The sequence below is a fragment of the Panthera leo genome, chromosome A2 (genome assembly GCF_018350215.1).
Source record: "Panthera leo isolate Ple1 chromosome A2, P.leo_Ple1_pat1.1, whole genome shotgun sequence".
Classification (NCBI taxonomy): domain Eukaryota; kingdom Metazoa; phylum Chordata; class Mammalia; order Carnivora; family Felidae; genus Panthera; species Panthera leo.
The window spans coordinates 78225170-78252261 of NC_056680.1; the positions used below are offsets into that span (position 1 = coordinate 78225170).

Sequence of the window (27092 nt, forward strand, 5' to 3'; positions counted from 1 at the left end):
CAGAAAATCCGAAGCAGGCTCCAGACTCTGAGCTGTCAGCAGAGAGACTGACGGGGGACTTGAACTCACAGACCGTGAGATCATGACCTGAGCTGAAGCGAGACACCCAACCGAGCCACCCAGGCGCCCCTCTTCCAAGAAGATACATTAATGACTAATAAGCTAATAATGAAAAGATGCTCAGTATTACCAATCATTAAGGAAATGCAAATCAAAATCACAATGAGATACTATATACCCATTAGAAATGCCATTAGTTAAAAAAAAAGACAATAAAACAAGTGTTGAACATGTGGGGAAATGGGAACCCTTGTGCGCTGCTGGTAGGAATATAAGTGGTACAGTCTCTATGGAAAATGATACGGTGTCTCTTCAAAAATTAAATGTAGAATTAGCGTATGGTCCATAAATTCCATTTATGAGTATATACCCAAAAGAAGTGAAAGCAAACACTCAACAGATATTTATATGCCTATGTTTTTGAGCACTGTTCACAATAGTCAGAAGAAGGAAGCAACCAACTTTCCATTAACAAGTGAATGCATAAACAAAACATGGTACATAGATACAATGGAATATCATTCAGCCTTGACAGGAAGGAATTTGTGACACATGCTACAAGATTATAAGACCTTTATGCTAAATTAGCCAGTCACAAAAGGACAAATAACTAATTCCTCTTACATGAGGACCTAGAATGGTTAGACGTATACGCAAGGTGGAGTGCTGGTTGCCAGGAGCTGGGAGGAGGAAGAGATGGGAATAATGTTTAATGTGTGCAGAGTTTCAGTTGAGGAAGATGTAAAAGTTCTGGAGGCAGGTAGTCCTGTTCACGGCAATATGAACGTACTTCGTGCCATAGAACTGTACACTTCAAAGTGGCTAAAATGACGAGTTCGATGTTATATGTATTTTATACAATTTTTTAAAAAAGGAAGGTAAATAATAGGGCGGCTGGGTAGCTCAGTCGGTTAAGTGTCCAACTTCGGCTCAGGTCATGATCTCACGGTTCATAGGTTTGAGCCCCTGGAGCTTGCTTCGGATTCTGTGTTTCCCTCTCTCTCCGTTCTTCCCCTGCTCGTGCTGTTTCTCTCTCTCAAAAATAATAAAGATTTAAAAATTTTTAAAAAAAGGAAGGTAAAGAAAGAGAACATAGGAAAAGTAGAAAACATCTTAATGTGTAGTGGGCCAGATAGAATGGCCTATTGTAACCAAATCTGCGAATATTTAATATGGCAGTGTATATGGAACTTGCATGTATATGGTGGCATCTTAAACTTTGCCATATATTGTACCACTTGTTGGCAGACTTGTTCTGCCAAGGGCCACATAGTAAATGTTTTAGGCTTTGTGGGCCGTGGAGCGTTCATAGAACGACTCACCTCCACTGTTAAAACAGTGTGAACCAGTCATACACAGTGTGTAAATGGCTGAGCGCAGCTGTTTTACAATAAAAGTATTTACAAAATCAAGTGGCCAGCCAGATAACAAAGGTTTTTGAATAAAGACAGCTCCTTCTATGATACCTGGCAGACCAATGCCTAGTCCTGAGTTAGAACTCTCTTCTCTTGGGAGGTGTTGCAGATAGCCTAGCCAGCTACATGTGTCACCCAGGAGAATCTTTAAAGACTGATAGAGCATGGCTTGTTCCAGGAATGCAAGGATGGCCAGTAGTAGAAAATCTGTTATGTAATTAATCACATTAGTGGATAAGTAATCCATGTGAGCACATCATTGGATACCAAACAGCATTTTATACACTTTAATATACAAAAGTATCCTGTATAGGTTAACTTAAATATGAAAAATTAAAACCCTAGTTAACTAAAACTAAAATTAATAGGTATTTCTATATTCTTATGGTCAGGAAGGCCTCTCTAAGCATAACTCCCAAGACCAAATATCTTAACAGAAAAAAATTGCAGATATGATAGGCAAAATAGATTTTGCAAGGCAAAAGATAGTACAATAAAAGTTAAAGAAAAAATTGTGTACATTTATAGATGTATCAAGAAAAGTCATGGGGGTGTCTGGCTGGCTCAGTCGGTGTAGCACATGACTCTTAAATTTCAGGGTTGTGAGTTCAGTCCTCATGTTGGATATAGAGATTACTTAAAAATCTTTTTTTAAAAAGTCATGAAAAATACATTCTAAAGTGTTAATTTAGGGGCACCTGAGTGGCTCAGTCAGTTAAGTGTCCGACTTCGGCTCAGATCATGATCTCGCGGTCTGTGAGTTCAAGCCCCGCGTCAGGCTCTGTGCTGACAGCTAGGAGCCTGGAGCCTGCTTCTGATCCTGTATCTCCCTCTCTCTCTTCCCCTCCCCCACTCACACTCTATCTCTAAAAATAAATGAACATTTAAAAATAATAAAGTGTTAAATTAGATTACAGGTAACCTTTCTTATGTACTGTTTAATTTTTAAGAAGCATGTATAACTTATAATCAACAAAAGTAAAGATGTTTCCATTTGGGCCAGAATAATAGGGAAGGATAAAGTGTTACTCTTTGTCTAGGCAAGAAGGTATTTAACACAGGGGAGAAATTTCTTGAGAGGCTTCAAATAAGTTTTAGTATAGATTTGTACAGATACCATGTTTAACGCTTAATGACTTGGTAGTATTTACTATTATAGCTTTTAAAACCTGTGACATAAGGGGCATCTGGGTGGCTCAACTGGTTAAGCGACCAACTCTTGGTTTTGGCTCAAATCATGATCTTGTGGTTCATGGGATCGAGCCCCGCATCAGGCTGTGTGATGACAGTGTGGAGACTGCTTGGGATTCTCTCCCCACCCTCTCTCTGCACCCACCCTCCCTCTCTCTCGCTCCCTCAAAATAAATAAACATTTAAATAAATAAATAAAAATAAAAGTTGATGTGATGTTAAATGTTAATAAGTAAACATTCTTAATTTTCTTCTCTTGAGTTCTTTTCTCATTTACATTTGAAACCTATATCATTAGTTTTTCAGCTTATTTTTAAGTTTAATAAAATATATAGAATTAACACAATTTTTTACTCCACAAATTTCAGCATATAAAATTTATCTTAATGCAAAATTAAAGTAATGTAAAATTAAGTAAAAAAAAATTAAAGTAAAATAAATGCTGTTTAATTTTAGAGCTATATTACAGAATTCCTGGACTGAAGTCATGGATTTAATATTGAAACCCCGTTCTGGAGGTAAGAATAAAATTCATGTTAATGAAAAAAAATAGAATATCTTGTTAGGTATTTGTGGAATTGCTTTGAATAAAAAATATCTGTGTATATTAGGTAGGTATTTCAGAAATTTTAAAAATTGTTTTTGGGGCGCCTGGGTGGCTCAGTCGGTTGGGCGTCTGACCTGAGCTCAGGTCATGATCTCCCACTCTGTGAGTTCCAGCCCCGCGTCAGGCTCTGTGCTGACAGCTCAGAGCCTGGAGCCTGCTTCAGATTCTGTGTCTCCCTCTCTCTCTGTCCCTCCCCCATTCATGCTCTGTCTCTCTCTGTCTCAAAAATAAATAAACGTTAAAAATTTTTTTTTAATTGTTTTTACAGTAAAATTAAAAGGATAGTTTATTTTTTCACAAATTTTATGTATATATTTGAGATTTATAATTTGTATCCTGTGTTTATTTAGCTCTTTAGTTCATCTAATATATTAATTCATAAACAAATGTATTTCTTTTGCCCCATACACTACTAAATCCCTGAACATGCAGGAATCCAAACACATCTCACTTGTGGTTAATTTGTTAAAGCATAGTGTAGTAGAAATTAAAAACTGGGCAAAAAGTGTTGAAGATTTTAGTTTGTTAGTTACTTTCCAGAAAGTACGTCTAAATTCATATCATCTAAAAAATGATTTAAATACTACTTTACAAATTATCAAAATATTTAGTCCCTTTGGGTAATTATTCATTTCCAAATTAAAGAGATAAAGTTGCCTACTTTTAAGGAGAGTTCCTATCAAATTTGCCAACACAGTAGAAAAAGAGAAAGGAGAAAAGGCTCCCTGGGTTTTGTCTTCTGTTAAATCAGCCGTGATAAGGGGACAGTAATGGACTTTCAATACTGGAGGTGGTGGGGGGGCTAATATCAACGAAGCTGTTTCGTTCTGTACAATCTCCCCGTCCCACCTTCTCACCTCCTGACAGGTATTCTCAATGAGCAGAATCTGTTCAGAGTACCTGTGTTACAAAGAGCATTTTCTAATTTTGTGTTCTCTAGGAAGCGCGTTAAAGTTACGGAAATGCGTCCATTTCATAAATTGTTTTAACACAACTTTTTTTTCCCCCCAGCTGAAAAGGGCTACTTGGTTAAGTGCAGGGAAGAGTGGGCGAAGACCAAAGACCCAGCTGCTGCCCTCAGAAAACTACCTGTCAAAAGGTGTGTGGAAGGGCAGCTGCTGCGAGGACTTTCAAAATATGGAATGAAGAATATAGTCTCTGCATTTGGCATAGTGAGTGCTATTTGTGAAGTCAGGCAAATGACTTGAGGTGGCTTAATGCTTTTTAAATTTTACCTTTAAATATTTTACTAAATTTTAGAAGAGCGGAAGGTAAATAAGGATCCTTTGGTGATCTCGGAGACGTGTGTTACCTGAGTGATCCTTGTGTGTACCCTGAATGGTGACGAGGGAGGGTGGTGGGTGTGGGTGGCGTTGGCAACAGTTATTCACATGGAGGGCTGAGAAAAGCATGAAAGTGGTAAATACTGCCTACAAGGAAATTTAATTTAAATCCAGTATCTTGCTACTTGAGAAATTCAGAATCCATCTTAGAGTGCACTTCTTGATCATTGTCCAGCATCGGGACTGTAACCTGCCTCAGTAAGAGGTTGCACGGGAAGCGCCCAGTGATTACATTTTAGTTTGGTTTCTTCGTGGTTGTTCAGGAGTGGGTACCATCTTGGCAAGTGTGGCCTCTGCCAGTGTTCAGATGGCTGTGATCCCTAGTGGACTAAAGGTTAACTCTTAAACTTAACGTCTCATTTACTCTTCCCCTGGTAAACAAGAAAGAATTTTTACTGCATGAAGTCAGTTATCAGTTCCGTCATTCAGATTTTCTCCCTCCACGGCCATTAGCAGGAAGGAAGCACTGTTTGCTGTGTAACTAACCAATGTGTGAATTTCTAGAGTTTGAGGGCGGTGTCTTTGGTTTAGGGTGTGAGCTCCACAGGACTTGCTTTATTTGCATGAACATGTGGGAGCTGCCGCCATGGAAGCTGACCATGAGCACCCCGTAGTCGGAGGAGTTCTGTCTCTAAAATTGGTTGCCGTGCATCAGTCGCTGTTGCTATAAGCCTTTAGAGAGATGAGATTTGAGCTACGAGCTTCTTGTTCTAGGGTCACCACTGAGCAAGTGGGAGGCCTGGGAAAGTACAGTACTTTTAATATTCAGAATATGTATTTTTTTCCTTGCCTGTTTTTTATCCTTCCCTCCAGATACCAAGAAATAATCGCTTAATGTATATTCATAGCTACCAAAGCTATGTGTGGAATAACATGGTAAGCAAGAGGATAGAGGAGTACGGACTGAGACCCGTCCCGGGGGACCTCGTTCTCAAAGGAGGTAAAAAGGCAGATATCCTCCTGACTCCACCAAACTAGGGTTCAGCCATTTGACACTAGTGCTTAAAATCCAGCCTGGCCACTGCTTGGGGAGGGTGGGGGGTGTCTAGTAAGGTTAAATGGAAAGGCATTGTAAGCTCAGACGGAACACTTTGCATCTGTATCTCTAGTCAAAATATGCATACGATTTGAGTAAGCGCCTGACTCTCTTCTGGGTCTCTGGGCCTTCATTTTCTTGGCTAGAAGAAGATTTGAATGAGATGTTGTCTTTAAGTCTTTTTCTAAACTTTAATCTGGGTCCAGCAAATACTCCTCTACACTTCTGGACTTGCCTTGGCGCCTCAGCTGTTTTCCGCCAGTTTTAAAGAGTTTCTGTAAGTCAGCGCTCGACCAGAGCTCACTTCACACGCGGGCCGTGACGTAACAGACACTTAGTGCGTACTCTGTGCCGGCAGTGTTCATAAAACACACAGCTGATCCCCTCTGATGCTGAGCCCCCACCTTGTGTCAGGCCTGTGTTAAGCCCTTTGCCTACCTCTTCTGGTTTAAAGCTCACAGTATTCTGTGAAGTGTTCCCTGTGTTCTTCAGACAAGATTCACAAGATTCCACATCTGGTTAAAAAAAGAAAAGGCAGAGATTCAGAATCAAAGTCGGCCTGTTTCCAAAGTCAATGTTCTTCTGGCACACCCAGCCGCCCTTCTCCTGTCTGAAGACATAGCCTGTTCATCTACATGTATACCCAATAAATCCACTAAGGGTCCTGTTGAGAAATTTTGATTATCCTGGATTAATAGTTTTTAATCTCCTCCAATGTTGATTACATCCAGTGTGTTTTAATGTCCCATATGCCATCACAGTTCATCCTCTAAACGCAGACTGATTTAAAATTATTCTTTTATTAAAATGCATCCAATGGCGATAGCTTTCTAGATAGTATTTTGTAGGGTTGTTTAAAAAGGAGAAAGCAGCTTGTTTTTTTAAAGCATTCTAAAAACATAAGGGTGCAGCTGAGAAATAAATGTTGTTTGTTTTTTTGTTTTTTGTTTTTTTGACTTTCCACTTGTTATGAATCCATGATTTTATTTCTTGGGTAGAGCAGAAAAGACAGAAAGGTACCTAACTTAATTTCCTTAAATTTTGTAGGCCACTCATCCTGTGTCAGCTTGCATATAATTTTTGAAGATCAAGCTCATGAAAATATCACCTATTTTCGTAGTTTTTCTCAATTTATCTGTGTGTCAATTTGCAGCTACAGCCACCTATGTTGATGAAGAAGATGTTAATAATTACTCCATCCATGATGTAGTAATGCCTTTGCCCGGTTTTGATGTTATCTACCCAAAGCATAAAAGTAAGTTCCCTGTCAGGGGAAAGTAGATAAAACAAAGCCTGACATGTTTAAACCACTTACCAGCCACCAAGAATAGAGAGAGGGGAAAAAATCAGTACTGTAAATATAATTTTAGAACTTTCATTTCTGTCAGACTTGAAAATGTTTAGATTTCAAACATTTATAAACTATGTTTACATATATAAAGTCTCCCTGAAAGGTATTCAAGTGGATAATTTTTTTTAATTTTTTTTAATGTTTATTTTTGAGACAGAGGGAGACAGAGCACGAGTGGGGGAGGGGCAGAGACAGAGGGAGACACAGAATCCGAAGCAGGCTCCAGGCTCTGAGCTGTCAGCACAGAACCTGATGCGGGGCTCAAACCCACGAACCATGAGATCATGACCTGACCCGAAGTCGGACGCTTAACCGACTGAGCCACCCAGGCAGGTGCCTCTCAAATGGATAATCTTTAAAAAATTTTTATTTTTAGGTAATCTCTACACCCAACATAGGGTTCGAACTTAAGTACCCCAAGTTCAAGAGTTGTGTGTTCCACTAAGTCAGTCAGGCGCCCCTGGGTAATTTAAATTAAGAAACAAAATGGTGGAGGGGCTCCTGGGTGGCTCCTTCAGCTAAGGGGCTGACTTCTGCTCAGGTTATTATCTTGAGGTTTTGGGAGTTAGAGCTCCGTGTCAGACTCTGTGTGCTGGCAGCACGCAGCCTGCTTGTGATTCTCTCTCTCCACCCCCCCAACCTCTCTCTCTCTCTGCCCCTCCCTACTCACACTGCCTTTGTCTCTTTCAAATGAGTAAAAACTTAAAAAAACAAAAAAAAAAGACATCTTTTCTCTCGAGGGGTCAGAATGATTATTTTGCTTATCAATGTTATATTCCTTGTAACCATACAAGTTACAGAATGCTTAGGAATTAACACCCTTCTTTGATACTCCAAATACTGACAAAAGTTAGTCATCTGCCACTTACATATTAATATAATCAGATTGCTGCGCTTCTAATTCTTATGTGAGGTTGACTTCACTGAGAGAAAGCAGAGAAAAGGAGGGGGGAATGAATAGGAGGGGGGAGGGGGAGGGGAACAGTCTGCCTACCCTATGGCACAGGGTAATGCCATTTAAGCCATAAATTCAATACAGCTTTTGACAAAGTCTGTTCCTGGAATCCTTGTGGCGAAGACAGGGGCTCGTAGACTGGATGGGCATGTGGATCGGTTACATATGCGCGCTTGGCATCCAGCAGTGCTCAATTTAGGGATCCCTCTTGTCTTATAGATATGTTGTGAGGGAGTCTTTCCTTGACCCTGGTCTACCCAATATTTTTTATGAATAACTTGAATAAGAAATCTGCAGGGTGCCTGGGTGGCTCGGTAGGTTAAGTGTCCAACTTCAACTCAGATCATGATCTCACGGTTCATGGGTTCGAGCCCCGCGTCGGGCTCTGTGCTGACAGCTCAGAGCCTATAGGCTGCTTCAGGTTCTGTGTCTCCCTCTCTCTCTGCCCCTTCCCTGCTCGTGCACTCTCTCTCTCTCTGTCTCAAATATAAATAAACATTTTTTAAAAATCTGCTTATCATGTTTGCAAGTTATGTTACCCAAAACTGTTAATACTAATTGTATAAAAAGTAAATTTTTTAAAAGAACTACAGAAGGCATTTAATAGAGTTAAATATAAATTCTTACTTCTGTAAAGGTCCAGCTTGATAGTAGTCTATATAAAAAGTATCTGGAGTTCTTATTGAACATCATTCTGCTACCCTGAGGCAGATGAAGGGTTTTGTGGAGAATACAGCAATGTCAGAAGAGGGACAGTTGAAAGAACGTGTGTGTGGCCTAAAGAAGATACGGCTTAAAGGTCCAGCACTTGTGTGAACATGTGAAAAAGGGCAGTTAACCTGCTGTGTTGCAAAGCAGTGAACAGAAGTTATAAAAAGACAGATTTCAGCTTGGAATAAGGAACTTTCTAACAATTGGGGAGCCTCACAAAGACGTTACCGTAAATGGCAACCTGCAAGCAAAGGCCGGGTGACTGTCTCTCTCAGGTGTTATAAAAAAGATTCCACATCAGGGGCGAGGGTGAGCCAGATTGTTTTCCCAGGTCTCTTATTTTTATACATTTATTTATAACTGCCTTCTTCAGGAATTGGAGGCCTCTGTACATGCTCTCTTCCAACTCTGAGCATGTATAAATTATAGGTTAATAACTTTTCTTGAAATGGCCTTTTATAGTTAGCTTGAGAACCTGACACCCCAGATACTGTGGCTGCTTATGAGAGATAACTTACAAGTTGCTCAAATCTAAGCTGGAGACATCTAGTCCTAGTAGTTAATCCCTAAATTTTGATTCTAGAGAACAGGCTGGATTATAAATGAGAGGGACTAATTTTGTTAGGATGCTATGAATTTATTTGTGGTCTGGCAGAAGGTGGCTTGCTCACATGCTGCATTCCAGCTAACTTTTTGTATCTTACAGTTAGCGAAGCCTACAGGGAAATGCTCACAGCAGACAATCTGGATATTGACAACATGAGACACAAAATTCGAGATTATTCCTTATCAGGAGCCTACCGAAAGATCATTATTCGTCCTCAGAATGTCAGTTGGTGAGTGATAGTCTGGAAGGAAGTAGAACTGAATTAGAATGTGAGATTTAAAGCTTTTGCATCACATGTTTATTGTCCAGTGTTGACAACCTGGCATAGAAGCATTACTTGTTGTTACTATTATCATTATTACTTCTACTTGCATTTTTCGATCATCAGGAAACAAACGAGTGTAAGTGGTTAAGTTTACATTTTATAGACCTCGCTAAATTATTGAAGATCTATGCAGAGTGGGGCGCCTGGGTGGCTCAGTGGGTTAAGTGTTTGACCTTGGCTCAGGTCATGATCACGCGTTCCGTGGGTTTAAACCCGGCGTCAGGCTCAGAGCCTAGAGCCTGCTTCAGATTCTATGTCTCCCTCTCTCTCTGCCCCTCCCCTGCTTGCACACATGCACGCGCTTGTGAGATCTCTCTCTCTCTCTCTCTCTCAAAAATAAAAATAAACGTTAATAAGGAAGAAGGGGCACCTGGGTGGCTCAGTCAATTAAGTGTCTGACTTCAGCTCAGGTCATGATCTCATGGTTCGTGAGTCTGAGCCCGCGTCAGGCTTTAAAAAAAAAAAAAAGGAAGAAACATTTAAACTTTTTCCCTACTTTGAAAAAACTAAGAATTGCTTATAAAGCTATCCCTGAGCAAGCTACCTTTATTCCGAATTAGCTGTGAGTTTCAAACACTGATCTGTTTGTTTTAATATGTTCTGAAGAAAAAAACATACATGTATTAACTCATTTAAAATATTTCAGTATATTTATTTGATAATTTTCTAAAACTCAATTCTGTTTGATAATTTTAAAAACTAAATCCTGAATTAGTTGTCCATTGCCGGGAGATTCTCTCTCTTCCCTGTCTCCATCTCTGGGTTGTGGGATGAGGTTGGCCAGGTTGGATTTCGTCTTCCCCACCCCAGAGAGCTGTTTCTGGTGAGTAACACGGTGCTGTTAGAAGTGATAACCACCGTGGAGAAGATACAAATGCCATTACTAATTCACATCTTCACCAAGTGAAGTTTCCACCTACATAGAAAAAGAATTTCCATCCTAAGGAAGCATTTTATATTTTTTTTAACGTAGTCTGGCATCATTTCTCATCTTGTTGTATGATCATACAAAAGCAATACTTACATGTAAAATCTGGCCCTGTTCTGTTATTGAACAACTTCCCCTTAGAATTCCTTACACAGGCCTGTGTGTTTTTTCCTTTCTAAGAAAATGGTGATGAGCAGTTTTAGTTCCTTTCATAGAAGTTTGCATTCACACTTTATTTGTGTGTTTTGAAGGGAAGTCGTTGCATATGATGATCCCAAAATTCCACTCTTCAACACAGATGTGGACAACCTAGAAGGGAAACCACCACCGGTGTTTGCTTCTGGTAAGTTTACTCAGCCGTCAGCCCTGTGTCAACTTTGAAATGTTTTCTCAGACGAAAACATAAATTAAACCGCCACCTTCCACCTGCCCAGTGATTGCTATTTTGTGTTTTGTCATCTTGGTTTCGTGGTTATAGCTTGATGTCAGGTGATTAGAACAACAGATTTCACTGAAAATGAATGAACATTATGGTATTAGGTGGTTGAATATTTCCTCCCCCACTGAGTGAACAAAGGTGAGGGAATATCCAGGAACAGAGTCTAAAACATGAAATCTGCATTGTCATTGTCAACTTCTGGCTGCCATTCCCTCGTCTGTTTCCACCCTGTGCCCTTCTTGAAGGTTCCAAGTAGAATTACTGTCGGGATTCAGCTGGATCATATACTTCTGATCTCACTTCTACATTTTATTCTCTGAGGCCCCACGGGAGGTGGTGCCTGCAGAAGAGCCCAGTTCTTTCCTCTCTGTAGCGATTATATGACTCGCCCCAGTCTCTCTGCAGCTGCCTTCCTTTTCTGACCGTTCTCTTCTTTCTTGCCTGGCAGAAGGCAAATACAGAGCTCTGAAGATGGATTTTTCTCTTCCTCCTTCTACCTACGCTACCATGGCCATTCGCGAAGTGCTAAAAATGGATACCAGCATCAAGAACCAGACCCAGCTGAACACCACCTGGCTCCGCTGAGTCCTTTTTCCCCAGACGAGAACATGCAGACGGGTGTTTGCTGGCTTCTTGTTCATTTTTGTCTTAGTACAGACCATAGGTGTATTTTAGATCTTTGTAGCTAAAGATTATTTGTATTTTTTCAAGTTTTTATTAGCTTAATTTGCAATATTTGTACACATAATACAAATCCTGAGGATCCTAATTCTAGCTCAGAGAATATAAATTGATCAGAATATATTTCAGGTGCTTAAATCATAGTAAAACATCAGCTTTATTTGGCTTTATGATAATTTAAAAGGACTTTCGGTTTAAACTTGCAATTTTAAGTTTCGCTTCATTCTTAAAGGACGACATGAATTTTTCATGTAGCCATGAATGGAGTATGCAGCAATGCATTTTAAGAGAGAATGCAGCAAAGCAAATCTTGACTATGGATAAATAGACTGCCCCACCCCGCCTATAAGTACAGTACTCATGCTTATTTAAATGATGATAAAACATGTCCAGGTTATAGATGCAAAAGTGGCTGTCATCATCTAACTCCCATGCCAGGTTTAGGTAAGTGTGGATAGATCTTTTAGTTGCAGTAGCTTTTGCATTTATATTATCGTTGCCTTGTAGGACAGTTGCGTGATAGGATCTTTTTTCTCAGTGTAAACATGTGTCGCTATTTTTATTAGTCAAGGTGTGATTTTTACTCTAGGTGCCTTTTATGTTCAGAATGCTTTCCACTGGACTGGTATTTGTCCACAAGTAAATGACAGCAGAGAAGAAAACTTTAAACCTTTACAAAAGGGCTCCTCCGATCAGCAGCCTCACCCTTTGTCACCTTCGGCTTGGGTATTTCCGTTTCTGGCATTGTGCAAAACTTTTCTCTGGTGTGAAAGGCTGACTATGCCTTGCCAAGGATGTGTGACATAATTGCACCAGTTTTTATTTTCTACCATTTCTAGAACAAAATATAATAAATATTTTTTAAAACTCCTTTCTAGTTATGGGTGGTTTTTTTTTTAAGTTTATTTATTTATTTTGAGAGAGAGAAAGCACAAGCAGGTGAGGGGCAGAGAGAGAGAAAGAATTCTGAGCAGGCTCCACACTGTCAGCACAGAGCCCAACGCAGGGCTCAAACTCATGAACTGTGAGATCATGACCTGAGCCAAAGTCGGATGCTTAACCGACTGAGCCACCGAGGCGCTCCCTGTATTAGTTATGTTAATAAGTTAAATAAGTTATCTAAAACTGAGTGCAGATGAGAACCTTGGCCCAGACTGAGGGCAAGGCAATAAGTGATTGAGGGATCCTCAGAGATGGTGTCGACACAAAGGTGTGTGTCATGATCAGGTGTGAGATGTCATGAAAATCATACAGTTGAGTGTCCGACTGTACGACTCTTGGACAATGATGGACTGGATTCAAGGTTATTCTTACAATAACACCCCTCACTTGCTTTCCAGTGTGCTTTCTGGAGAGAAGAATGGAGAAGATCTTCTGTACCAGGGAGCATCACGCCATAGCTGTGTGGGTGACATTTGTCCCGTATCTGGTACTGGACAGTTGAGGACTGTTTTTCAGCCCTTGTGTTTTAATGGCATCCATCACACTACAGAGGTGGAAAAATATTAGAAATGTCATGGTAAATAGCCCTTTTAGCTGGCTGGTTTCTAAAGAATCTCTTACCTACAAAAGCCAAATATATTAAATGTGTATTGGACTGTTTGTAGTTTCCAGTGCTCCCGAGTTATTTTCCTTCATCAGACTGATTAGTGAACATGCTTATTAAGGAGACCTAACTCTGCCTAATGCAAGTACAATCAGTAGTTCTGCCATTATAAATTTACGTTACCAGGAAAAAAAAAAAGTCCAAACTCAGAAATGTTCTCTTCACCTGAGAATACTTAGAGCTGTATAGGTTGAGTTCATTTTCCCCTGGCATTAGCCAACTAACAGTTTGTGCATGTTTCCTCTTAAATACCAGCTGGAAGATAGTGAATCAGGCAGAGTCTTAGAGCCTTTTTTTTTTTTTTTTTTTAATGTTTTAGTTTTGGGAGCATGCAAGCAGGGAGGAGGGTACAGAGGATCTCAAGTGGGCTCTGTGCTGACAGCAGCGAGCCTGATGTGGGGCTCGAACTCACAAACTGTGAGAACATGACCTGAGCCGGTCAGACACTCAACCGACTGAGCCACCCAGGTGCCCCTCTTAGAGCTGTTTTGAGACTCTAGGATACTATCTAACTCCAGGAATCAATCATTGCCTTAGCAGAGATGTCAGGACATTTTATTGTTAACAAAGGGGGGGATATTTCTCTGAGGCAAGTTTACAAGCCTGAAAACAGCCTCATCCCTAACTACACCTTCGTTTGTAAGTTTTTGGCTAAAAGAAGTAACAAAAGACCGTTATTTTTTTTATTATGATATAAACTCAGCACTATTTAGTAATGGAAAAGTAAGCTAAATAGTCATACTATCAACTGATTTTATTCATGGTTTTATGTTGTAGAGGATAACTAGACAGTCATTACACAAATTGAAAAAAATATTTCCTGGTTGAGTCCAACCAAAAAATGAGCAGCACCTACAGTAGCACATTGGTACTTCAACCTTTGCCAGTTGTGGGGCTCCTGGGTGGCTGAGTCAGTTGAGCCTCTGACTTCGGCTCAGGTCACGATCTCACAGTCTGTGAGTTCGAGCCCCGTGTCGGGCTCTGTGCTGACAGCTCAGAGCCCGGAGCCTGCTTCGGATTCTGTGTCTCCCTCTCTCTCTGACCCTCCCCCATTCATGCTGTCTCTCTCTCTCTCTTTCTTTCTCTCTCTCTCTCTCAAAAATAAATAAACACAGGGGCACCTGGGTGGCGCAGTCGGTTAAGCGTCCGACTTCAGCCAGGTCACGATCTCGCGGTCCGTGAGTTCGAGCCCCGCGTCAGGCTCTGGGCTGATGGCTCGGAGCCTGGAGCCTGTTTCCGATTCTGTCTCCCTCTCTCTCTGCCCCTCCCCTGTTCATGCTCTGTCTCTCTCTGTCCCAAAAATAAATAAAAAACGTTGAAAAAAAATTTAAAAAAAAAAAAAATAAATAAACATTAAAAGAAAAAAATTTTTAAACCTTTACCAGTTGTGCCAGCAACACATATTAGCACAAACTGGTCTTTGTCCTGGAATGCTCTTTGTGGCCAATTTTGCACTAAAAAAATAAGGATCTTTGTGGTACACAATAGAATATTTATATGTGTGTGTGTATGCGCACGTGTGTGTGCGCAGCCTCTACTGATGTGTGTATATGTCGTATTTTGAAATAAAAACAGTGTATCCGTGTCATTACCACACATGACGAGAGCTCAATGGAAGAACTCAGAGCTAGGAATGGCCGGGTTTTGCCTTTCATTAACTGAAGAGTACATAGCAGAGGATAACTTCATAGTTTTCTTTGTTTGGTGAAATCTGCTCTCCTACTTAATGGGGTCATATTCCTGTAGGCTAAAACTTCTCAGTTTGGGAACTTGCAAAATCTGAGGAAAAAGTATGGATGTTGTTTCCAGGGGAAGGGAAGAAGACAAGTGTATACACATACACACACCCCTACACATACATAAAATACGTAAATAACTTTTTTATTTTAATATTTGTGTTTTGTTTTGTTTTCTTTTTTTGAGAGAGAGAGCGTGTGTAAGCAGGGGAGGGCCAGAGATGGAGAAAGAGAATCCCAAGAAGGCTCTGCACTGTCAGCGCAGAGCCCGACACGGGGCTCGATCTCAGGAACCGTGAGACCATGACCTGAGCCAAAATCAAGAGACACTTAACCAACTGAGCCACCCAGGTGCCCCGATAACTTTTCTTTTTAATGTCTTGTTCATTTTTTTTTTTTTTTTTTTTTTTTTAAATTTTTTTTTTTTTCAACGTTTTTTACTTATTTTTGGGACAGAGAGAGACAGAGCATGAACGGGGGAGGGGCAGAGAGAGAGGGAGACACAGAATCGGAAACAGGCTCCAGGCTCCGAGCCATCAGCCCAGAGCCTGACGCGGGGCTCGAACTCACGGACCGCGAGATCGTGACCTGGCTGAAGTCGGACGCTTAACCGACTGCGCCACCCAGGCGCCCCAATGTCTTGTTCATTTTTGAGAGAGTGCCGTGTGCAAGCAGGGGAGGGGGACAAAGGATCTGAAGCTGTCAGCACAGAGCCCAACGCAGGGCTCGAACTCACAAACTGTGAGGTCATGACCCGAATGAAGTTGGAGACTTGCCTGAGCCACCCAGGCACTCCTAGGTATGCTAACTTTTTATACAATTTTATGGGCTCTAGTGTTTTCAAATGAGACCCCCCCCCTACTCTAAGTTAGTGCTGTCCAAACTTTAATGTGCATGGGAATCCCCTGGCGGTCTTGTTATGCTGTGGAACGTACTTCAGGAACTCCAGGTGAAGTCAGAAATACTTTGCATTTCTAACAAGCTCGCAAAGGGTCCTATGCTGCTCGTCTGCACACCACCCTTGGGGAAGCAAGGCTCACACCTGCAGTGGCCGGTGCGGCAGCCACCAGCCACACATGCTTAATTTAAATGTGAGCTAACTAACATGTAAAATTCAGCTTTCCGGTCGCACTAGCCGTAGTCCAGCTGCTCCATTGCTGTGTGTGTGGGTGGCAGCTGCTGTGCTGGATGGCACTTAGGTAACCAGTCTGTCATCCAGACACAGGAATCCATGTTGGTCAGGTGTGACACCAGCGACCCTAATGACCAAGGGCACCATGATGAGCATGTGCAAGTGGGATGACCTTGCAGTTAGATCCGGGGCCCCTGTTGATGACTGAAGAGTTCCCACTTGACATAGATCACCCCAGGAGTGTTCCTGAAATTTGCTTCCATTTCCTGGCTTTCTCCAGGACCACCTGTGATCCTGTTTTCTCCTTTTCTGCCCTTGATTGCATCCAAACACCTTGTCCAAAGGTTTCCTTCAACCTGTCCTAAGGCTCTATGGCCTTGTTGCTCTATACGGGAAAATTATCCCCAAAAGAGTCTTAACTGCTGTAATTAAAAATGTTCCTGGGGCGCCTGGGTTCCTCAGTCGGTTAAGCGTCTGACTCGATACCAGCTCAGGTCATGATCTCATGGTTTCATGGGTTCAAGCCCCACGTTGGGCTCTATGCTGACAGCACAGAGCCTGCTTAGAATTCTCTCTCTCTCTCTCTCTCTCTCTCTCTCTCTCTCTCTCTCTCCCTCCCTCTCCCTCCCTCCCTCCCTCCCTCCCTCCCTCTCTCCGTCTCTCTGCCCCTCCTTCATGCTGTCTCTTTCAAAATAAATAACTTTAAAATTTTTTTCAAAATGTTCCTTCTTGACTGGCACACACTGTAGCTTCTAACGGAAGCAGAACACTAAAAAGCAAGGATGGCTAGAATCCATGTGGTTTTGATGTGTAACAGGAGTACAGTAACACGGCGTTTCCACCTGTGCTGAAGACTGGCAAGTGGCCAGCAGGTAAAAGAGGTGGCACCAGGGAACGGTGGTGGGAGAAGTTATTCAAGGCCTTCGTCTTCTAATGCATACTATCTATCTGGTCAGAAGCTCCAAATGTTTCTCCAGAGCCATGCTGCCCAATAGAAATATAATGTGTGCTAATATGTTATTTAAAATTTTCTAGTAGCCACATTAAGATAGTAAAAAGATCCATTGATAGATGAAGGGGTAAAGACACACCTACAGGGGCACCTGGGTGGCTCAGTCGGTTAAGCATCCAACTTTTGGTTTCAGCTCAGGTCACAATCTCACGGTTTGTAAGATTGAGCCCTGTGTCAGGCTCTGCACAGACAGTGCGGAGCCTGCTTGGGATTCTCTCCCCCTCTCTGCCCCTCCCCTACGTTCTCTCTCTCTCTCTCAATATAAATTAATAAACATTAAAAAAAAAAAAAAGACACATACAATGGAGTATTGCTCAGCTTTAGAATGAGATCTTGCCATTTACAACAACATGGATGGACCTAGAGGGTATTATGCTAAAGTGAAATGTGTCAGACGAAGACAAATACTATATGATTTCACTTACATGTGGAATCTGAAAAGCAGAAGCAGATCCATAAATTCAGAGAATAAACTGACAGCTACCAGTGGAGGAGGGATGGGCAGAAGGAATGAAGGAGTGTGGGAGGTACAAGTTTCCAGTGTTAGGGAAGGAATAAGTCATGGGAATAAAAGGCACAATTTAGGAAATATAGTCAGTGATACTATAATAGCATTGTATGATAACACGGTAGCTACACTTGTGAGCAAAGCATAATGTATTGACTCACTCACTATGTTGTACGCCCGACACTAAAGTAACATTGTGTGTCAACTGTACTATAATTTTTAAAAAGTAAAAAGAGGGACACCTGGCTGGCTCAGTCAGTAGAGCATGTAACTCTTGATCTCAGGGTCATGGGTTCATGCCCTACATTAGGTATGGAGATTACTTTAAAAAAAAATGTTTTTTTAAGTGGTATCAATTTTTTTTTTAATTTATTTTTTATTTTTTAAAATTTACATCCAAATTAGTTTGCATATAGTGAAACAATGATTTCGGGAGTAGATTCCTTAATGCCTCCTACGCATTTAACCCATCCTCCCTCCTACAACCTCTTCAGCAACCCTTTTTGGTCTCCATATTTGAGTCTCTTCTGTTTTGTCCCCCTCCCTGATCTTATATTATTTTTGTTTCCCTCCCCCCAAAAAATTTTTTTAACTTTAAGAGAGACAAGGAGGTTAACTTTAATTATGTATTTTTTTAGGATCGCCTGGGTGGCTCAGTTGGCTAAGTGTCCGACTTTGGCTCAGGTCATCTGAGCAGGGTTTGAGCCCTGCATAAGGCTCTGTGCTGACAGTGCAGAATCTGCTTCAGATTCTCTTTCCCTCCCTCTCTTCCTCCCCCACTTGTACGCTCTCTTGCTCTCTCAATATAAAAAATTTAAAAATAAACTTTAAAATATAAATAAATAAAAGCTAAATACATGGGACCTGGCTGGCTCAGTAGAGTATGCGACTCTTGATCTCAGGGTTGAGAGTTCTAGACCACATTGGGTATAGAGATTACTTAAAAATCTTAGAGCTACATATATTCTCCTTTTTGTACTAAGTCTTTAGTACAGAAGACTTGTGTCTTTGACACTTACAACAGGCCTCAATGTGGACTAGCTCCAGTGTGAACAGTGACTACCCTATTGGATAGTGAAGTTCTAGAAAGACCCCTTTATTGCATGTCACCGGTATAATGGTACATTTGTCTTGAGTGTTAAAGTTGGAGTATGTAGGTTGGGAGTAAGGCTAGTTAAGTGTGATTTTGAAACGCTTAATAGATTATTAAGTTTTATGGGAAAGCCAGTTAAATATGATTTTAAAATGCTTAATTGATTATTAAGTTTTATAAGGATTGGAATAAATATTTTTGCTTTGGGAGCACATAACAAATCTATGCTCCTTAATGGATTCTGAAATATTTCATAATGCTTGAAATTTTCCTTAAGCAGTTCCAGTGACACTCCGGAGTTTTCTCTAAATCATGCGGAAGCTAATCCTTAGTGCAGCCTTGATTTACATTCTAAATTTCAAATCTGTCGAATATAAATTGAGATTTTGGGGATGAGAATGAGGATTATGTGACTGGATAACATTAACTGAGAACTCAGGATGTGTGGGAATAGTAAGGCAGTTCAGGCAGAGCTGAGATTTTTGTCTAACTTGGTTTTTTGTTTTGTTTTGTTTTTTTTGTTTTGTTTTTTTAAGTAATCTCTACACTCAACATGGGGCTCAAAGTCATGACCCTGAGATCACAAGTTGCACGTTCTTTTGACTCCCCCTTGTTTTTGTTTGTATTAATAGCTTTGTGGAGTTAAAAGTCTGTTTCCTTACTGGGCCATCCTGGCTACTTAGGGCAGGGCCTCTGTGCACTAATTAGGAGGAAGTCATAATGTGGATAACTCCAAAAGGTGAAAATCCAAAATTAGATACAGTTTAATTTTTTTTAACCAAAGTGTAGTTGACCTGCATTACTAGTTTCAAGTGTAAACCAGTGATTCATTTATGTATTTTTATATATATTACAAAGTGGTCACATTGATAAGTCTAGCTCCCATCTGTCACCATACAAAGTTGTTACATAGCTTCCCTATGGTGTTCATTGTATCCCCATGTCTTATTTTATAACTAGAATTTTGTACCTTTTAATCCTCTTCCCTTTTGCCCACCCCCACGCTTATTGCTTATGCCCAGCTTATTGATGTCTCTAATTAGCTATTATGTAGGAAAAACATGCTGCATCCATTCCACAAATGTTTATTGCATCCCTAGTATATGAAAAGCACTGCGTTGCGGTGCCTGGGTGGCTCCATTGGTTAAGTGGCCAACTCTCGATTTCAGCTGAGGTCATGATCTCCTGCTGGTAAGATCAAGTCCCGCATCGGGCTCCACTCTGAGTGTGGAGTCTGCTTGGGATTCTGTGACTCCCCCTCCCTCTCTGTCCTGCTCACCCTCTCTCTGTCTCTCAAAATAACTAAACTTAAAAAAAAAAAAAAAAAAAAAAAAGAGCACTGTGTTGCTATCTTTAAGTAGACCTTGCCTTGAAGGAGCTCCTGAGTCCGTGTGTCCAGGAGTTCGTGTGCATATACCAACTAGTGTCAAGAGAAGAACATTCCCGGGGTGCCTGGGCTGGCTCAGTTGGTTAAGCCTCCAACTTCAGCTCAGGTCGTGATCTCATGGCTCGTGGGTTCGAGCCCCACGTCGGGCTCTATGGTGACAGCTCAGGGCCTGGAGTCTGCTTTGGACTCTGTGTCTCCCTCTCTCTCTGCCCCTCCCCTGCTCGTGCTCTGTCTCTCTGTCAAAAATAAATAAATATTAAAAAGAATTTTTTTAAGAGAAAAACAGTCCAAAAGTATGGTGGGAAAGGGAAAAACCCAGCAGTATAATGAAACTGTGGAAAATAAATCACAAAGTGGGAGCTTTGTTAAGTGGATAGTCAAGATAGTGGAGAGAGTTGTTTTTCACAAAACTTTGAGGAGTTCATAACACTTAAGACATGAGTGATATATTTGTTCTGAGACCTGTAATTTCCTAATTTTAGGCTCAGCAAAGACAGATAAAGACATAACTGATGTTGCAATAGTGTTGTACAGTGACAGAGGGTAGCTAACACTTGTGGGCGTAGCATAACATACAGAGAAGTGGAACCACTGTGTTGTATACCTGAAACGAACGTAACATTGACAATAACACTCAAGTTTAAAAATTAAATAGACATAATTACGCTGACCAGCTATACTTCTAAAACCAGAGAGGGGCTCCTGGCTGGCTTAGTGGCTAGAGCATGCAGTTCTTGATCTTGGGGTCATGAGTTCAAGCCCCACAGTGGGCATACAGCTTAGTTTAAAAAATGAAAAAAAAAAAATTAATAACCAGAGAATATCCATTTACGGTCCAATAAAATATTAACGGCAAAATAAAATGTTAAAGCAAGAAACTAAATGATTTTCTCTTACAGCTCATATTACTTTTTTCTTTAATGTTCATTTTTGAAAGAGCGAGCAAGGGAGGGGCAAAGGATATGAAGCAAGTTCTGTGCTGACAGCAGAGAGTCCAGTGGGGCTCAAACTCATGAACCACAAGATCATGACCTGAGCCAAAGTCCGATGCCTAAACGACTGAGCCACCAGGCGCCCCTAGCTCATAATACTTTTTTTTTTTTTTTAAGTTTATTTATTTTGAGAGAGACAGAGACATTGGGAGCAAGGGAAGGAAGGGCAGAGAGAGGGAGAGAGAGAATCTCAAGCAGGCTTCAGGCTGCTAGCACAGAGCTGGAAACTGGGCTAGAGCTGATGAAACCTCGAAATAATTAATGACTTGAGCCCAAACCAAGATTCTGACACTTAACCACTGAGCCACCCAGGTGCCCCACTTTCTAAAGGGGTTTCTCATATGTATTTCTAGCCAAAACAGCTAGAAATAGCTTCACCAAAGCTAATGTTTAAGAATTCAAAATGGGGACGCCTGGGTGGCTCAGTCGGTTAAGCATCCGACTTCAGCCCAGGTCATGATCTCACAGTCCGTGAGTTCGAGCCCCATGTTGGGCCTGGAGCCTGCTTCAGATTCTGTGTCTCCCTCTCTCTGACCCTACCCCGTTCATGCTCTGTCTCTCTCTGTCTCAAAAATAAATAAACGTTTAAAAAAAAATTTTTTTTAAGAATTCAAAATATATTTTATCTTTTCAAAGACCCAGCTTTTGATTTCATTGCTTTTTCTTGGTTGTTTTCCTGTTTTTGATTTCACTGATTTCTGCTCTAATTATTATTTTTTCTTCGCTTGCTTTCAGCATAAATTGTTCTTCTTTCTCTAGTTTCCTAAAACGGAAGCTTAGATTGTTGACTTTAGGTGTATACATTTAATGTTATAAATGTCCTGCTAAGCACTGATTTTACTGCATTCCACAAATTTTAATAAGCTATACTTTCATTTAGCTCAAAATATGTTTGTTTTTCTTGCAACCTCTTTTTTTGACTAATATGTGATTTAGAGAGTCTTGTGTAATTTCCGAATATTTGGAGTTTTAAGATATCTACATTGATTTCTAGTTTAAATTCCTCTGATATGAGAATATTACTTTGTATATATTTCTTTTCTAACTTCCTTCAAGTATGTTTTATGGCCCAGTATATGGTTTATCTTGGTGAGTGGTCCACATGAGCTTGAGAAGAATGTATATTCTGCAGTTGTTGGATTAAATACTCTATAAATGTCCATCAGACCAAGTTGCTTGATGGTACTGTTCAGGTCAACTATGTCCTTACTGATGTTCTGCCTTCTGGATCTATTCATCACTGAAAGAGGAGTGTTAGAGTCTCTAGTAGCAATAGTGAGTTTGTCTATTTCTCCTTGCATTTCTTTTTTTTTTTTTTAATTTATTTATTTATTTTGAGAGGGAGAAAATGTGAGCAGGGGAGGAACAGAAAGAGAGTGAGAGAGAAAAGATCCCAAGCAGGCTCTGTGCTGTCAGCACAGAGCTCAAGGGACTTGATCTCTCGAACCATGAGAGCGTGACCTGAGCCAAAATCAAGAGTCGGATGCTTAATGGACTGAGCCACCCAGGCGTCCCTAAAGTGCACTTCTTGTAGACAACGTATACTTGGGTCTTGGTTTTTTTTGATCCACTCTGACAATATCTGGTATTTAATTGGTATATTTGGATCACTCACACTTAAATTGATAGCTAATATAATAGGATTAATATCTGTTTTCTGTTTGTTGTACTAATTCTTTGTACTTTTTTTTCCTCCCCTCTTTGCTTCCTCTGATTTTAAATGAGCATTGTATTATGATTCCATTTTCTCACTTCTCAGTGTATCAATTTATTACTTTTCAAAAAATTTTAGTGACTATCCTAAAATTTACAATATACATTTATAAGTAATATGATCCACTCTCAACACTACTATATTGATTCAATATACTGATTTAAAGTACAGGTACTTTGTGGATAGTACAGGTGCCATATAATAGTTTCTCCAATTCCTTTGTACTGTGCCTTATAACATTGCTTTTATTCATTTCACTTTTCCATATGCTATAATCACCCAATTCGCTGTTACTATTATTATTTTGGACAGAGTTATCTATTCGCTTGATTAAGAATAAAAAATGTAGGGGTGCCTGGCTAGCTTCATCAGTGGAGCATGCAACTCTCGATCTTGAGATTGTGAGTTTGAGCCCCACATTGGGTGTAGAGATTACTTACAAATAAAAAATCTTAAAAAAAAAAAATAGTGGGACATCTGAGTGGCTCAGTCAGTTAAGCATCTGACTCCAGTTAAGCATTGCTGTCTGCTGATGTCATGACGTAGCAGTTCGTAAGTTTGAGCCCCATATTGGTCTCTGTGTTAACATCATGGAGCCTGCTTGGGATTCTCTCTCTGTCCCTCACTTTCTGCCCCTCCCTCACTCGTTTTCTCCTCTCTCTCTCTCTCTCTCTCTTTCTCTGTCTCTCAAAATATATATACTTAAAAAAAAGAAGAAATGGGGGCACCTGGGTGGCTCAGTCAGATGAGCGTCTGACTTCGGCTTGGGTCATGATCTCACGGTCTGTGAGTGCAAGCCCCGCGTCGGGCTCTATGCTGACAGCTCAGAGCCTGGAGCCTGCTTTGGATTCTGTGTCTCGTTCTCTCTCTGCGCCTCCCCTGCTCATGCTCTTGTCTGTGTCTGTCTCAAAAATAAATAAAACATTAAAAAAAAAATTTTTTTTAAAGAAGAAATGTAATTTCTTAATTTTATTTTAATTTATTCCATCTGCATTGCTCTCTTTATGTACTCCAAAGTTCTCCGCCTGTATAATTTGTCCTCTTCCTGTGTAACTTCTTTTAATACATCTTGAAAGACAAGTCTTCTGGTAAGAATTCTCTCAGTTTTTGTTTGTCTGAGAAAGTCTTTATTCCTCCTTCACTTTTGTGGGATGTTTTCACTGGATGTAGAATTCTAAGTTGGTGGATTTTTCTCTCAACATTTAAAACATTTCACTCCACTTTCTTCTTGCTTTCACGGGTTCTGATGAAAAGGCCAGATAATTCCTGTCCTTACTCCTTTCTAGGTAAGACATTTTCCCCTCTGACTTCTTTGATGATTTTCTCTTTGTCTTTAGTTTCCTGCAATTTGAATACTGTATGCTTAGTTGTAGTTTTTATGGTATTTATCCAGCTTGGTGTCCTTCTCTGAATTCCCTAGATGTGTGATTTGGTATCATTAATTTTGGAAAATTCTTGGCCGTTATTACTTCAAATTATTTCTTTTGCTCTGTTCTCGCTTTCTTCTGGTATTCCAATTACATATATGTTGCACTTTTTGAAATTGTTCTGCACTTCTTGGATATTCTGTTCTGGGGTTTTGTTTTGTTTTGTTTTGTTTTGTTGTCCTTTCATTATTTTTTCTCTGCATTTCAGTTTGGGGAGTTTCTATTAACACATCTTTTGGCTCACTGAGTCTTTCCTTGATTGTGGCCAGTCTGTTAATGAGCCCTTCACGGCATTCATTCAGTTCTGTGGTGGTGGGGGTTTTTTTGTTTTGTTTTGTTTTTTGTTTTGTTTTAATGTTTTACTTATTTTTGAGAGAGAGGGCACGAGCTGGAGAGGGGCAGAGAGAAGGACAGAGAATCCCAAGCAAGCTCCGTGCTGTCAACACAGAGAGCCCAGTGTGGAGAGCTCGATCTCATGACCCATGAGCCAAAATCAAGATTCAGACGTTTAACCAATGGAGCCACCCAGGTGCCCCAGTCCTAGTTACTTTAAACTCAAAAGTCTGGGGGCGCCTGAGTGGCTCAGTCGGTTGAGCGTCCGACTTCGGCTCAGGTCATGATCTCACAGCTCGTGAGTTCAAGCCCTGCGTCGGGCTCTGTGCTGACAGCTCAGAGCCTGGAGCCTGCTTCTGCTTCTGTGTCTCCCTCTCTCTCTGCCCCCAACCCACTCACATTCTGTCTCTGTCTCTCTCAAAAATAAATAAAAATTTAAAAAAATTTTTAAAAATACAAAAATAAACTCAAAAGTCTGAATCTTAGCTGAATCTGGTTCTGATGTTTGCTTTGCCTCTTCAGACTATGTTTTTTCTTGCTTTGAAACTTAGTGTGCCTTACAAATTTCTGTTGAAAGCCAGACATCATGTATTGGGAAATAGGGACTGAGATAAGTAGGCGTTCAGCATACGGTTTAATGTTAATCTGGCTAGGAATTGGACTGTGGTTCACGTTCGCTGTAGCTGTAGGTGTCAAGGGATTTCATTTCCTCTCACGTCCTTGTTTTTGTCTCTCCTGTTGTGTCTGTGATTCCCTGAAACTCCCCCTTAAACAGGATCTGCAACTTTGCCGCTCTTTCAACTGTGATCCACTGTTAATATTCTGTAGCCCTGTTGGGAAGGGAGAGAGAAAGTGTTCTGGAAGGCTGTACTAAACCTCAGTCTTTCAGTAGGAGTGTGCTGAGGCTATAATGTTCACTAGTGTCTCTCAGCAGTCTTCCCCCTTAGGTGAGACAGGAAGGCTAGAGGGGGCTGGATTTGGGTAATTTGCCTCCCCCAAAGTCAGATAAGGCTCTGATAAAGTCTACATCACCTGCTGAAGAGGACTTTGTCATGGGGAACATTCTGGGCAGATTTCAAAATGGTTTCTTTCCCCCCCTCCCCCTGCCAGAAACCCAAGTGTTTCTGCGTGGCTCTTCATAATGAAAACCTAGTGGGGTTTCTGGAAGTAAAATCTACTGAAATGTGGAGGCCTCTCTAAGACCACAGCCCCTAGGAGCTTCCTGCTAATCCACACCCAGCCCCTAACACTTCCTACCTGTCTCCAGATTCTGAGGTGACAACTTGCCCTGCAGCCTTCATTCTCTGATGGCTCCAAGAAAACTCATTCAAATCATTGACTTTCACTTTGTTCAGGTTTTTTCTTACAAGAACATGAGTGACAACTTCCAAACTCTTTATATATCAGAACAAACTGGAGGCCCCCCTGTATGTATTTTTTCAAGTCAAACATATTACATTATTACTGTATATAAAGAGTCCCTCTTACTTGGAATAAATGTCATGATTCTAGTGCTTCTCAGTCACCACTGTATTAATCCTAAACCTCCTACAATGACTGTTGTTAACAGTTTGCTGTTATTTCTAATTATTTCCTCTGTGTTTATACAGGTGGGTATATCCAGATCTAAATGTATGGTGTGTGCACAGAGATAGACACACACATACACACGTATATACATATTTTATTTTATGAGAGAGAGAGAAAGAGAGCACAAGTGAGTGAGGGGCAGAGAGAGAATCCCCCAAGTGAGAGAGCACTAGTAGCAGGGCTCCAACTCACCAGAATGGGTGCTCAAATTCATGAACCAAGATGGGGCGCCTGGCTGACTCAGTCAGTCAAGCATCCGACTTTGGTTCAGGTCATGATCTCCTGGTTCGTAAGTTCGAGCCCCGCGTCAGGCTCTGTGCAGAGAGGAGCCTGCTTCAGATTCTGTGTCTTCCTCTCTCTCTGCCCCTCCCCTGCTCATGCTCTGTCTGTATCTCTCTTCCAAAAATAAACATTTAAATAAATAAATAAATAAATAAGGGGGGGATTACAGAGAGGGAGGGAGGCAAACCATAATAGACTCTTAAATACTGAGAATAAACTGAGGGCTGATGGGGGTGGGGGAGAGAGGAAAGTGGGTGATGGGCATTGAGGAGGGCACTTGTAGGGATGAGCACTGGGTGTTGTATGGAAACCAATTTGACATTAAATTATATTAAAAAAAATAGAACTACAGGGGCGCCTGGGTGGCTCAGTCGGCTGAGCCCCCGACTTCGGCTCAGGTCATGATCTCACGGTCTGTGAGTTCAAGCCCTGCATCGGGCTCTGTGCTGACAGCTCAGAGCCTGGAGCCTGCTTTGGATTGTGTGTCTCCCTCTCTCTCTGACCCTCCCCCGTTCATGTTCTGTCTCTTTCTGTCTCAAAAATAAAACATTAAAATTTTTTTTTAAAAAATAGAACTACAAAAATAAATAAATAAATAAATAAATAAATAAATATTAAAAAAAAAAATTCA

The 27092-nt window shown here is 40.8% G+C and overlaps 1 protein-coding gene across 8 annotated transcripts in view; it reads left to right on the forward strand.

Annotated features, from left to right (window-relative positions):
* Positions 1-11975, forward strand: part of PUS7 (pseudouridine synthase 7) — a 76731-nt gene extending 64756 nt beyond the window's left edge. For all 8 annotated transcript variants that reach the window (XM_042915546.1, XM_042915538.1, XM_042915567.1 and 5 more), the window contains 7 exons: positions 3123-3184; positions 4285-4445; positions 5430-5556; positions 6806-6907; positions 9376-9505; positions 10781-10872; positions 11417-11975. In XM_042915546.1, coding sequence (XP_042771480.1) covers positions 3123-3184; positions 4285-4445; positions 5430-5556; positions 6806-6907; positions 9376-9505; positions 10781-10872; positions 11417-11553 — 811 coding nt within the window. In that variant the 3' untranslated portion in view covers positions 11554-11975. The remainder of the gene's footprint in view (positions 1-3122; positions 3185-4284; positions 4446-5429; positions 5557-6805; positions 6908-9375; positions 9506-10780; positions 10873-11416) is intronic.
* The last annotated feature ends 15117 nt before the right edge of the window (positions 11976-27092 follow it).